We start from the raw sequence: 14,782 nt of genomic DNA, 5'->3' as shown, positions 1-14,782 counted from the left end.
CAGGGAAACATCATCGCCAATCGTGATCCATAATGCATTGCACCATTTGTAATAACAAGAGGAACAGGTGATAATCAAGGGATTCTTCACTTCTATGCTTGGTGTTGATCAAATGACTTGTTATCCCCAATGGAGACATCAATTAAACTTTTCTTTGACATTAGGTGTCACTGATTTCAGTTGGCCTTTGCCATGCTGAACTCAATGCAGGTGGAGATTTCCAGCATGTCGTGCCATGTTAACTGAAATGTCATGTACGATGAGTTGTTTCAGAATTGTCTTATCAGAGTAAATTTGTGCTGAAAATACATGTTTAGGACTGGAACTTCTAAACAACCATAACTTTGATAAATCAAAGGTTAAATAATGCACACTCCGGCACAGTGATGACTTAGCATAACATCACTGCCACAGGCTAATTTGCATATCACGTGACCGGACTTTTCTCTTGTTTGTATACAAACGCGCATATTCATAAGAAGAAGAGACTGGCCTTACACAAGCTTTTCGGCGCGCTCTTCACAATATTTTATATTGTTACATATATATTCTTCCACATCTACGACAGTAAGGTTTATGACAGTACATATTTAGATATCAAACTGGTAGCATCATTTGGCTTTCTTTTGGCTTCGATGACAGCACGTGGAGCCGTACAACCTATGTAAACAAAGGATCGCTACGCAAATCGAAATAGTGTTACATGTTTTAGGATATTTTCTCAGTGAAACTAAACCATTCTATCAAAGATGTTTAATTAGATGTGTAGACTCGTCAAAAATAAAAGAGTTAAGAAATATGTACATTATATTGAATGGACGGTGCAAGATGTGACGAATTGTCATATCTTTCTGGCCTGTGGCAGAGGTACTATGCTGGCTGGCCGCATGGAACTCTGGGTAGGAGAGTGTAAATAATGATGACTATGGAAGGAGAACACAGGGACTAAGCTTTTGCTTTGAGACAACCATAACTGTGGCTTATCATCGTAGAACACATCAGTGTGTCAGTGTATATTCCCCCACCACCCAATATCAAGTCAGGATCAGTAATATACAGTAGATATTACATGGCTGAATGTGGAATATCAGGTTATCTCAACATACACAATGCGTGGTGTACTGGCAGCCTGTTCTTCCACAGTCCCCACAAAATGTGTAACTTAATTCTAACTGATTTTTTTACCTACACTGTGACAGATATTGATATATTAACAACAAATTCAATTTGTAGAGTATAGGAATCAAAATTCTATCACATTCTAGTCGTGAACTGTTGTTATCTTTGAGGCATTAGGAGATCACAGACCAGAAGTCATGTGAGACTTCAATTGCCATTTGTCCCAACAAATAGTGATGGATTAAAAAGGAATTCAATTTGCAGAATGTCGAACTTCACATATCTACAGGCTATAAATCAGTTTAGCTTCAAATCAGAAATCCATTTAATGATGAACAAACATTCAGAAAGATCTGCATCACTACAAACTCTCCTCCCACGTAAATCTGACATTAATATTCTTCTAAGCCTCACTAATCCCCACAGACTCGTAATCTCCCACTTTTTCATGAGGTAGGATGATTCAGATTGTATTGCTTGCTGCTTGGGGAAACTTGGAACTCACAGACCAGTAGGTGAAAACCAGTGAACTGAACCCAAATGAGGCAGCGTTGTCAAAAGGGACATGGTTCCGGACAAAAACAGGAACAGCCAGATGGGTCACTGGCTCATGTGTTCCAAACTTTATGAACTGTATATCTTTTTTAATGTAGTGATCACCAGTATTTATTGATAATGTTGTCTCTATGGGTAGTATTGCTCATAATATGTAGGTAATGTTCCTGATGGTTTGTGGGTAATATTATTGATTATATGTTGGTAATATTGCTGATAAGTGGGTAATATTCCTGATGGTTTGTGGGTAATATTGCTGATCATGTGTTGGTAGTATTGCTGATGATATGTGGGTAATATTCCTGATCATATGTTGGTAATATTGCTGATGCTATGTGGGTAATATTGCTGATAAGTGGGTAATATTCCTGATGGTTTGTGGGTAATATTGCTGATCATGTGTTGGTAGTATTGCTGATGATATGTGGGTAATATTCCTGGTGGTTTGTGGGTAATATTGTTGAAGATATATGGGTAATATTACTGATCATATGTTGGTAATATTGCTGATAGTATGTGGGTAATATTCCTGATGGTTTGTGGGTAATATATTCCTGATGGTTTGTGGGTAATATTGCTGAAGATATATGGGTAATATTACTGATCATATGTTGGTAATATTGCTGATAATATGTGGGCAATATTCCTGGTGGTTTGTGGGTAATATTGTTGAAGATATATGGGTAATATTACTGATGATTAATATTGCTGATTTTCCATGGGTTTTGTTGCTGATGGTTTATGGGAAATATTTATGACCGATTTAAGGCGTTCACTCCAGATAACTTATTGTAATTAGTTTAAGAAGGGACGTTACTGCACACGTCTTGAAAGATTAGCCCACTCTGTTGGATGTTCCACCTGTAGCTAATAATTCACAACAAGTTGGACAAACTTTCCTCAGTGCTTTCGATCCACACTCACAAACTACAGTCCTGTAGACTTGATGCACCTGATGCATGGGCATGAAGCAGTGTTAGCGTCATCACAACTAATTATAACCATTTGTGTGATGAAATTGTCAATCAGCGAGGTGTTCACTCAATAACTTGTATAAATGGATGAGTTTCCTCACAATTTGCCAGTCTTTGATTTTGTTGATATTCAAGTAACATTTGCACAAAATAGATTGCTTTGTAGTTTTTCAAATCAGTTTGTAATATGGACCTCAATTATGGTGGTTTCCAAGCTTCTTGGAGCCTGGCAGCACCGCTGTGTTCCCATTACCCTCAGCTTCCTGTGCTGTAATAGGGTGCAGGATTTAACCTGAAGTCAACAGAACGTGTGGGAGATGAGTGAGCAAAGATGCAACCATAAAGGCATAGCAATTTTCTATTCAGATTCAGAATCGAAAATAATCTTCTTTAATGAGTGTTCATAGTGAGTGAGGTGGCCTTGTGATTAAAATGTCTGCTTGTCACGTCAAAGGCCTGAGTTTGCTCCCCAGTTTGGGTATACAATGTGTCCACTGCCATGGAATACTGCTAAAAGCAGCATTAAACCCAATTCACTCACTAACTCTAATGGACATGGTTAGCACAGTGGTCTAAGGTGCAGCCACATCCACCTAAACAGCTTCTGATTTTTAGTTCAGATCCCTTAGAATCCCCACCAAGATGGTGAACATCTATGGCCTGCATCATTTTCCGCTTGTGACAGGCTATCATAAATAGAAGTTTCGCTCAGAGCAGTGTTCAATCAACCCAACATGATGGCAGGTACATGTTCAAATTTGACACCTTCTGATACCTCCAAAATGTTGCCCCAGACTGGCATTGCAGAAGGTGATTACTTCCAGCTTCACTTTTGAAAAGTATTCCACTGAAATGATGAAACTGAATAGTCAGGTTATTGCGGCCTTCTGCACATACTGTCAGCCATGATTTCTTATGGAGATGGTATGTATGGCTCAAGACGCCATTCAGTCAAGTGTTCAAGACATGTCATGTATGCTACCCACACTTTGCTAAGGATCACAAGAATTCACAACTTTACTTAAACATAGATTGATAATTTGAAATTGTATCCATTTAAAACTAGATAAATAATAATATCGTAACCCCCTTTAGGCAAACAGTCAATTTAATCTAACATTATGCACTTGATACATAAGGAACCATGAAAATGGTTTTCATGGCACCAATCAACCATTTTACAAATCATGGAATGAGTCATTGACAAGTACACAACACCTGTCAATAGCAGGTATGGGATCCACAAGATGCAGTGACATACTGAAACCTGGGATCCATGCTTACAATAAGCTTAGATATTTAAACCAAATTTGACCCCACATCATAGTTTTCTGTTGAATCCATGATTTGATCCTTAGCAAAGTGTGAATAGTATATATACTACTCAGGAGAAGTTAAGGAACTTACAATTTATTTTTATTGCCTGTGAAGATCCTTGTCGTAGTAGGTGACTAACAGGATTGGGTGGTCAGGCTCACTGACTTGTATCCCTATTGCTTAGATCGATGCTCAATCTGTTCCATCACTGGATTGTCTAGTCCAGATTTGATTATGTACCATCTGCCTCCATATAGCTGGAATATTGCTGAGTGCAGCATTAAACAAAAAACAACAAACAAAGCTATAGTTAATCTATCGTGCCATGACAAATTAACTACAGTATTATGAAGTCAATTGAGAAGTCCTAAACTCTTTGAGTAGAGCTGTGAAACATGAAATGTTTTCTCCATGCAGAAATGGAATAGATTTTTTATAAATGGCTCTCTCTGATGGCACCATGACTGTTCTAGTATCCGAAAATCATTTTGGAAAGCAAATGATAAATGTCACCAAAACATTGCGACCATTTATTGTAATTCATTTACTTGCTAACATTTATTGTAATTCATTTATATCATTTGTAAATGATTCAGTCATTGCTCCATAGATTTTTCTAGAATGAGTAAACCATTTTTAAGGATGATTTATTTCATCTATTCTAAAGCAACTTTTAGATTCATGTCAGTTCAATTTGTAACATGATTATCTAAACCCAGACATTTGTGGATTATTTACAATTCTGTCTTGGTAAAAAGCCTTGGGTAATCACCTACTTTTTTCCAGCGCCACAAGGGGACCCCATTCATGAATATTTACATGTGATTTACGGCTTTTTGTCCCTTGACTCGGCTCATCATCGTGTCAATTGTTCCGCCGAGGAATGTCAAACTGTTGATGTATTCGATGTCTGCCGGGGAATATATTGGCCTTCCATTCCTCACTGTTTGGTGTAAGGGAGGTGACCATCATGATGACTCAGCAGGATTTAGTTTGGCCATTACAGATAACATTAGGCAATAGTTATCGTTAAGAAGTAGGAAATGCTGGTATCATCTAATTTTAAGCCTCATGGATTCTTCCATATGCAGTGGCGTTGGGGTAGCTTAGTGGTTAAAGCATTCGCTAGTCACACTGAAGTCCTGGGTTCGATTCTCCACATGGGTACAATGTGTGGAACCTTTTTTTGGTGTCACCCACCATGATATTGCTGGAATATTACTTGAAGCGGCGTAAAATGATATTCAGTTATTGTTATCTTTTCTTCATCATTGTATTATTATTTGTCAGGACAGTTTAGACAAACTCAGGACCATACCTTTGACCAGCTATGCCTTTGACCAGCTATACTCATCAAGTCATTACTTACCCTTCATCACCCTTAAATGACATTTGTAAGGGAAGTCCAGTGTTTGTGTGTGGATGTCCAGTGGCAGGAACAGATGACCCAGTTTCCTTTGCAGTTCTCTACTCTCATTCCAGAAAGATAATATTTGGTTGAATTATGGATTGTCTTGTTTGTGGCCTACTTGAGCCTGTGAACCAAGCGATACGTGTTCTTCATGATGGTCTTTGTCTTGTGGATAACTGAGTGTCTGACTCATCCTGATGATGATGACAATGATGAAGGTGATGATATAGGGGACTCTAATGATGATGATGGTGATGATATAGGTGACTAATGATGATGATGATGAAAGTGATGATATAGGTGACTCTAATGATGATGATGAAGATGATATAGGTGACTCTAATGATGATGATGATGAAGGTGATGATATAGGTGACTCTAATGATGATGATGATGATGATGATGAAGGTGATGATATAGGTGACTAATGATGAAGGTGATGATATAGGTGACTCTAATGATGATGAAGGTGATGATATAGGTGACTAATGATGATGATGATGAAGGTGATGATATAGGTGACTAATGATGAAGGTGATGATATAGGTGACTAATGATGAAGGTGATGATATAGGTGACTAATGATGAAGGTGATGATATAGGTGACTCTAATGATGATGAAGGTGATGATATAGGTGACTCTAATGATGAAGGTGATGATATAGGTGATGATAGGTGATGATATATGACTCTAATGAAGGTGATGATATAGGTGACTCTAATGATGAAGGTGATGATATAGGTGACTCTAATGATGATGAAGGTGATGATATAGGTGACTAATGATGATGATGGTGAAGGTGATGATATAGGTGACTCTAATGATGATGATGGTGAAGGTGATGATATAGGTGACTCTAATGATGATGATGAATGATGATGACTCTAATGGTGATGATATAGGTGACTAATGATGATGATGGTGAAGGTGATGATATAGGTGACTCTAATGATGATGATGATGAAGGTGATGATATAGGTGACTCTAATGATGAAGGTGATGATATAGGTGACTCTAATGATGAAGGTGATGATATAGGTGACTAATGATGATGATGAAGGTGATGATATAGGTGACTCTAATGATGAAGGTGATGATATAGGTGACTCTAATGACTCTAATGATGAAGGTGATGATATAGGTGACTAATGATGATGATGAAGGTGATGATATAGGTGACTCTAATGATGATGAAGGTGATGATATAGGTGACTAATGATGATGATGGTGAAGGTGATGATATAGGTGACTCTAATGATGATGAAGGTGATGATATAGGTGACTCTAATGATGATGATGATGAAGGTGATGATATAGGTGACTCTAATGATGATGATGATAATGATGATGAAGGTGATGATATAGGTGACTCTAATGATGAAGGTGATGATATAGGTGACTCTAATGATGAAGGTGATGATATAGGTGACTAATGATGATGATGAAGGTGATGATATAGGTGACTAATATGATGATGATGAAGGTGATGATATAGGTGACTAATGATGATGATGATGAAGGTGATGATATAGGTGACTCTAATGATGATGGTGAAGGTGATGATATAGGTGACTCTAATGATGATGATGATAATGATGATGAAGGTGATGATATAGGTGACTCTAATGATGATGTGATGATATAGGTGACTAATGATGATGATGAAGGTGATGATATAGGTGACTCTAATGATGAAGATGATGATGATGATGATGACTATGTGTGTTGTTTGTTCAGGATGTGATGCAGTCCCTGCAAGAGAAGCTGAACATCCAGTGCATCCACCACTTCAACGTGGTCCTGCAGAACATGAAGAACAACACCGCCGGCAAGATGACGCTGCTGCAGGAACACGAGACACTCGCAGAGGTCAGGGTCACCATGGTCACCATGTGGATATCAGTTTCTAATTGTTATGTTATTCACAGCTGTGGATGTGAAATACTGAAAAAGTCTATACATCGGCTGTATTTTGTGGGATTAAAAATAATTTACAATCTATCCCAGTAAAGTTGTGACAACAAATATAATCAACAAATTTGATACAAGGTGTTGTGTTTAAGACTTTCTAATTAGCATAAACATCTTTAATAAAGCCATCACCACAATTTGCTGCAACATAGAAACTAACGACTCTTTTTCTGCAGATTGCAGCTCGACCCGGTGCCCGACACTTCCGCTGCTTGTTCCGTGTGGCCTATGTACCCAGAGATGCATATGACCTCGTGAGGGAAGATGCAATAGCTTTTGAGTATTTCTATTTACAGGTGAGTTATGCTTGGATGGCAGCTCTTAACTATTTTCACAGAATTATGACTATGTATAAAATTGTATTTTTATATGGAATTATCTGATTCAGATCCTGACATTTCTCAAGACTGTATACTTAGGAATAGCAGTTCTTTACTTTCTGCATAATGAGCATGAATTTTATCATCCATTTTGTAAACCAGTGTCACCTTGAAATTGATGTTTTCTAAATATTATTGTAAGATTCTAATATCAGCAAGTTTATGATTGTTTTCTTGAGATGCTAAACATTTCCATTTTACTTTCATAGTTTGGTTTAAAATTTCAAGACATTTAATGAAATCATCAAAAATGGCCAAAGTATGACATTTGCCGATGTTGGATTGTTTCAGTGCTGCAACGATGTGATACACGAGAGGTTTGTCCCCGAGCTGAAATATGACACGGCGTTGAGGTTGTCAGCGCTGCACATACAACAACACGCTACCAGCAACAACATGACCGGCAAGATCTCCATCAAGGCCATTGAGTAAGATGTCTTTATCAAGAGTCATTAACATCATGTTTCTGAAGCAAGAACAGTCAGACCAGGTTGCTTTGAATTCAGCTTCCCTAATTATACCTGCTTTGTATGCTTGTCCTTAAGGAGGGGAGAGGGTGGCCTAGTGGTTACAGCATTGCTTATCACACTGAAGGATTGGTGATTGGGTTTGACTCCATATATTAGTACCCAGGTTTCATCACCCACGATTTTGCTGGAATAATGGCAGAAGGGGGAAGTGGCGTCCAACCATATTCATACATTGATCAGGCCTGGTTCAGTATGACAGGCCCCAAGTACCTCATGCTGGTCGTGGGGCGATGGGGTAGCCTAGTGGTTAAAGCGTTCGCTCGTCACGCCGAAGACCCAGGTTTGATTCCCTACATGGGTACAATATGTCAAGCCCATTTCTGGTGTCCCCGCCGTGATATTGCTGGAATATTGCTAAAAGCTGGCGTAAAACTAAACTCACTCACTCACTCACTCTTGCTGGTTGTAACTCACTCACTAACTCACTCTTGCTTGCCATGAGGATGGAATCCTTGTAAACCATGTCCCTGGTACTGCCTTGACTTTGGTCAGGCTGATAGAGCATCTACATAGTGAGTAGAAGGTCGATGGTTCAAAATCCAGGCTGATGAAATCAGCTTGTCATCATACTCCAGTTCACGCAATCTTCGTTCCAACAGCCTGGATCTGCTCACTGTGCCCAGCTTCAGACTGAAACTTTAGGACAGCGCTCTTTCACCTATGCAGCCCCTATTCTCTGGAACTCTCTCCCTTATGACCTCGAAACTATTGACAATTACGGCTTGTTCAAGTCCAAACTTAAAACCTACTTCTTCCAGCAGTATCTCCCTTAATGTGCTCTAGTATTACTTCTGTACATGTGTACATACTTGACTCTGTAGCGCCTTGAGCATGTCTGTCGAGGTGGATTGGGCGCACATATAAATATGCATTATTATTATTATTATTAAATCAAAAGACATTTAAAGATGGTACTCAATGTATCCCTGCCTTGTGCAAGGCATTACAGGGATTAAACAAGAACTGGTCAGCTACGTATACTTTGAACTGCAGTGTGGTGTATCAGCGTGTTAGCACTGGAACATTTGACCAGACTGGCTCAATCAGCTACGGCACACATGTACTTTTGTTTCACTTTTTGAGTGCACACAACTTAAACCATGTTACACGTCACCTCAAGTTTATTTTTCCAGTAAAGCTGAGTGTTCACATTTATGATGGTTCATACCTGACACCACTTGTGTTTGGTTTCAGGAAAGAGTGCGGTCTGGACAAGTTCGTGCCGCACAGTCTGATAGAGAACATGAAAGGCAAGGACCTCCGCAAGATGCTGAATCAGTACCTCAAGATGAACCAGTCGCTCACTGCACCTGGACAGAAGCAGCTGACTCCGCTCCAGGCCAAACTACACTACATGAAGATTGTCAGCGAACTCAAGACCTTCGGCAGTCGGGTGTTCATGGTCACGTTACTGGTACGTTTGGTCAGTTGCAGTTTGTAGGCTGGTGTTATGAAGGCCGCTATATATATTGTTAATTTCCTTTGATAAGAAAAATGTTTCCTTTACATGTTAAGTTTGCTATCATAAGATGCATAATATCTACAGCTTACTATTTAGACATAGACCACATCGCATCCTTACTATTGAAAAATGTATCATAATTTGGCCTAACTAAATGGACATAGACTGAATTGCTTTCATAATATTGAAATATGTATCGAATCATGTTCTAACTAAAGGGACATAGATTGTATCAGATCCTTTTTATAGAAATGTGTATCATATCATGACCTCTCTATAAAGACCAGAGGTGCAGATAAGCTGCGTATCAGCGTAAATTACACAAATATTTATGTGAAAACTCAATTCCTATTAATATGCTTGAATTTTTGTAAATACTCAATAAATTTTATCTTACATGCGTACACACACAAATGTGAAATCTTAGCTTGTGTACCCGGTGGATAGATAACATGACTGAGGAATATTGAGAGGTTCTATTTCAACACATGAACTTGGTAATTTGCAGTCTTTCTTATCGTTTCTCATGTTACATATCAAATATAAATAACAAGCACGTAAACCAACATTTAAATTGTGATATATTTCTACAATTAATGGAAAATGGCAAAGTACCCAATTGAGTTTGAGTGAGGTGGATACAATTTATTTGGCTACCCAAAGGAAAATGAAGGTACCCAATTGAGATTAACACAAGCGAGTACATAAGGCAGTGACCCAAGAAATTATCTGTAGCTCTGAAATACATAGACTGAATTGCTTTCATATTACTGAGATATGTATCGAATTGTGTTCAAACCACAGGGACATGGATGGTATAACATCCTTGCATTGTATCAAACATGTGACAAACATATTATTAATAAACTGCAGCATCTTCAATCTTTCTATGTGATGTGACATTCAAAGACATAAGCCTTTGAAATCAAGAGTCATCCCTGTCTTCATTGAATGTACAGCTATATTCTACTTACAGATACTTACTGTCAGTCAGTTTCATATAACAACAAAATCTATCATTCCAGTGGTAAAAACGAGGAAGAATATCAAATAGAAATTAACTTGATTTTGTGTGGTTTTCCTCAGAATGTAGCTCTCAATTCCAGACTGTCTGAAAATCATGTCCATAGTGGTGTTTGACTGATGATTATCAGGTCTGCCATCTTAGATTACCCTCACAATGGCATCCAAGTCTAGACTGTTGGTAATTACTGCGTCAAAGTCTTCTCTCTTACTGGTGGTGTGCATTGTGTGTCAGTGATCTTGGATACACACTGTCCATGGACATTCATTTATAATGATCATGGATAGTCAATGACAGTGAATAGTGATTGATCAATAATAGCCATTCATAACTTGCATGGACAGTCATATGACCTTGAGTTGTCATTGACTGGGGATAGCGATTGATTATGATCCTGGATAGTGTTTGATCAAGGATAGTATATGATAATGGATAGTCATTAATCATTGATATTCAACCTTGGAAAGTTATTGACCTTTCGACCTTTGACTGTGATGATTGAATTCCCTGCATGTCATGTTGCAGGATCAGAAGACAGAAGCCATGGTTCTGGTGGGTCCAAAGTCGGGCATCAGCGTCGTCACAAACATCAAGTCCTACACGGTACAGTAGTGAGAGTGTCCCAGTTAACCCCTGCTTGTTGGGCTGTTGGTATAGGAACGTCCCAGTTTACCCCTGCTTGTTGGGCTGTTGGTATAGGAACGTCCCAGTTTACCCCTGCTTGTTGGGCTGTTCCCAGTTTACCCCTGCTTGTTGGGCTGTTGGTATAGGAACGTCCCAGTTTACCCCTGCTTGTTGGGCTGTTGGTATAGGAATGTCCCAGTTTACCCCTGCTTGTTGGGCTGTTGGTATAGGAATGTCCCAGTTTACCCCTGCTTGTTGGGCTGTTGGTATAGGGATTGTGGACTAGGTCCCAGCTACAACATTTGGGATCTTGTGGATACAGGGGCGGTTTGGGTAGCCTAGTGGTCAAAGCGTTGAATGAGTATAGGCTGCTAGAGCAGAGAAGGGGATGAGTACAGGCTGCTAGAGCAGAGAAGGGAATGAGTATAGGCTGCTGGAGCAGAGAACGGGATGAGTATAGGCTGCTAGAGCAGAGAAGGGGATGAGTACAGGCTGCTAGAGCAGAGAAGGGGATGAGTATAGGCTGCTAGAGCAGAGAACGGGATGAGTATAGGCTGCTAGAGCAGAGAAGGGGATGAGTACAGGCTGCTAGAGCAGAGAAGGGAATGAGTATAGGCTGCTAGAGCAGAGAAGGGCATGAGTATAGGCTGCTAGAGCAGAGAAGGGAATGAGTATAGGCTGCTAGAGCAGAGAAGGGCATGAGTATAGGCTGCTAGAGCAGAGAAGGGCATGAGTATAGGCTGCTAGAGCAGAGAAGGGGATGAGTACAGGCTGCTGGAGCAGAGAAGGGCATGAGTATAGGCTGCTAGAGCAGAGAAGGGGATGAGTATAGGCTGCTAGAGCAGAGAAGGGGATGAGTACAGGCTGCTAGAGCAGAGAAGGGGATGAGTATAGGCTGCTAGAGCAGAGAACGGGATGAGTATAGGCTGCTAGAGCAGAGAAGGGGATGAGTATAGGCTGCTAGAGCAGAGAAGGGGATGAGTACAGGCTGCTAGAGCAGAGAACGGGATGAGTATAGGCTGCTAGAGCAGAGAAGGGGATGAGTACAGGCTGCTAGAGCAGAGAAGGGGATGAGTATAGGCTGCTAGAAATTGATATACAGTCAGGCCGCGGTAATCCGGTCCTCGTTAATCTGAATCCCCCGACTTCCGAACGATACTCACTGGGCACCAAACCATCTCCCTATATATTGTATACAATTGACACCTCGTTAGTCCGATGATTCAGCTTCCGCCTCCGAACGCTGGTCAGTCGGAACGGATTGGACTAATTAAGTTGTAAACAGCTGCGTTAATCCGAACGATTGAAGTTGACCGCGCTGCCGACTGGCCCGCCCAAAGTGACACGTGGTTTGTTTAGCGACTTAGCGATTCATCCCTTTGATCCCTTGATCCCTTTATCACAAAAGCTTAACCAGTCCAGTTAACACTTTAACAACTTTTACTCCAAATATATTGAGTGAGAAGTGTCAATGTGTGTTGTTAAAATCTTCCGCTATAAATATATGCGGGTAAACATTTCACAAATCAATGCATTTTCACTATGGCTTGCCAACCTGCTAAGCGTAAAGCACCAAATTACTGCGTCTCAAAGAGGAAATTTGCCTATACAAAGAAAGAAATCCTAAGGCCAGTTTCGATTTCTTAAGTAAACATTTTGGCTGAAGAATTCGGTCATTCTGTCGACAAAACTACTGTTTCGGACATTTGGAAAAGTAAGGACAAGTGGCTAAATATTTCGGAAGATTCTCTATCTCTCACAAGAGCGAAATGCTAAACATGCCAAATTAGAGGAAGCACTTTATGTTTGGATGACAGAAATGAACACAAAAATGCTTCAGTGAATGACCAAATGTTAACTGAGAAAGGCATGGAATTGGGCTCAAAATTAGGAATCACTGATTTTGCTTATTCTGTGGTTGGCTTTACCGCTTCAAGTCTCGTCATCAAATTAAGAAACAAAATTACCAGGGGAAGCTGCCAGTGCTGATAAGAATGCAGTAATTAAAGGTAGAGAAGAATTGAAATCTGTCTTGAAAACTTCTGACGAAGAGCGACATCTTCAATCTTGATGAGACGGCTTGTTTTATAAGCTTCGGACCCAATCACACACTTGCCTCTAAGAAAACACCTGGTGTAAAGAAGTGAAAAGAAAGAGTGACAGTTGCATTATGCAGCAATGCAACAGGTACCATCAAAGTGAAACCCTTCATGATAGGGAAATATCGGCGACCACGCTGCTTTGGTAAAGATTTCAATCCAGAAATCTATGCTCGGTACCGTTTAACAAGAAGCGTGGATGACCTCTGAAATGTTCAGTGATTGGCTGAGAACTTTTGACAGACAGTGTAGGTCGCGTGGCCATGGCGTGATACTTCGTGGACAATGCAGCCAGCCACAATTGCAAACATGTGAAATTGACAAATGTCAAAGTTCATTTCTTCCTCCCAACACAACATCAGGATTCAGCCACTTGATGCTGGTATTATTAGGACATTTAAAGCTTATTACAAGCGATCGTTAGTGAGACATTTCATCGCATGTGCAGAAGGCGACAAACCTCAGTGCATAAACTTACGAGAAGCCTTGCGATTCAGTGAAATCTGCATGGGCAGATGTTTCTTGTCAGGCGATCAAGAACTGTTTCAAGCATGTCGAAATTCTGCCAAGTCAAGAATCCCAGATTGATGAAACTGGTGATCTCGAAGATGATATCGTGCTTGCCGACTTGAAAAGGCTACTTCAGCGCCTCCGTCTGATGATGAAAACATGTAAGCCTGATGATTTCATCGATGCCGATGCCAGCGAAGAAAGCGTGTGATTCACTGACTTCAGAAAACATCATAGAGATATAGTCAGCATATACTGTGGTATAATAACTGTCATTGTGAATACATACCACAGCTTATGATGAGGATTGAGCTAACTCCTGGAGCAATGCTTTGAACATGAACAGACTTTATCATTGACCAGACCTGTCTGTTCTGAACATTCCTTGTTTGGAGGCATGCTTGTGATTTCACTACTTAAATCACATGTCAAGCAGTTAAAGTTTAGTTTGGGAAGTTTGTTTAGTTTTAACAGAATCGAAGCATTCTGAAATCTGTTGAGTGTTTGGACTTTAGCTGGTGCTGTTTATCCTATCCATTTTCCAAAAAGAAAATAAATTGGAGGAGTATTCGTTAGAAGACTGGCAGCAGTGATTCTGACATCTTTCAGAAACTATTGCTTTTTTAAGTTTGAAGTGTGTAGTGTTCTGACTTGGGTTGATCATGTCCGTGGTTTACTTCATGCCTGTCGCCTTCCTCTTGGTTGAGTGAGCCTATCGCCAAGGGAACATAAACCCTGTCACTTTAAGTTAAAGCCATTGCAGTTCATCTCACACTCCAACATCCGCCTCAAATTGAGGGCACAA

The 14,782-nt window shown here is 39.9% G+C and overlaps 1 protein-coding gene across 1 annotated transcript in view; it reads left to right on the top strand.

Annotated features, from left to right (window-relative positions):
* Nucleotides 1-14,782, top strand: part of LOC124262878 — a 237,732-nt gene that overhangs the window by 193,356 nt on the left and 29,594 nt on the right. The window contains exons 9-14 of the mRNA XM_046697461.1: nucleotides 7,115-7,246; nucleotides 7,525-7,644; nucleotides 8,020-8,156; nucleotides 9,453-9,672; nucleotides 11,270-11,347; nucleotides 13,997-14,138. Of these exons, the coding sequence (XP_046553417.1) occupies nucleotides 7,115-7,246; nucleotides 7,525-7,644; nucleotides 8,020-8,156; nucleotides 9,453-9,672; nucleotides 11,270-11,347; nucleotides 13,997-14,138 (829 nt within the window). The remainder of the gene's footprint in view (nucleotides 1-7,114; nucleotides 7,247-7,524; nucleotides 7,645-8,019; nucleotides 8,157-9,452; nucleotides 9,673-11,269; nucleotides 11,348-13,996; nucleotides 14,139-14,782) is intronic.

This window comes from Haliotis rubra, unplaced genomic scaffold (assembly GCF_003918875.1).
Source record: "Haliotis rubra isolate DU_JTF1 unplaced genomic scaffold, ASM391887v1 Scf86, whole genome shotgun sequence".
Taxonomy (NCBI): domain Eukaryota; kingdom Metazoa; phylum Mollusca; class Gastropoda; order Lepetellida; family Haliotidae; genus Haliotis; species Haliotis rubra.
Note: the sequence above shows the minus strand (reverse complement) of the source record. Positions and strands in the feature narration are given on the sequence as shown.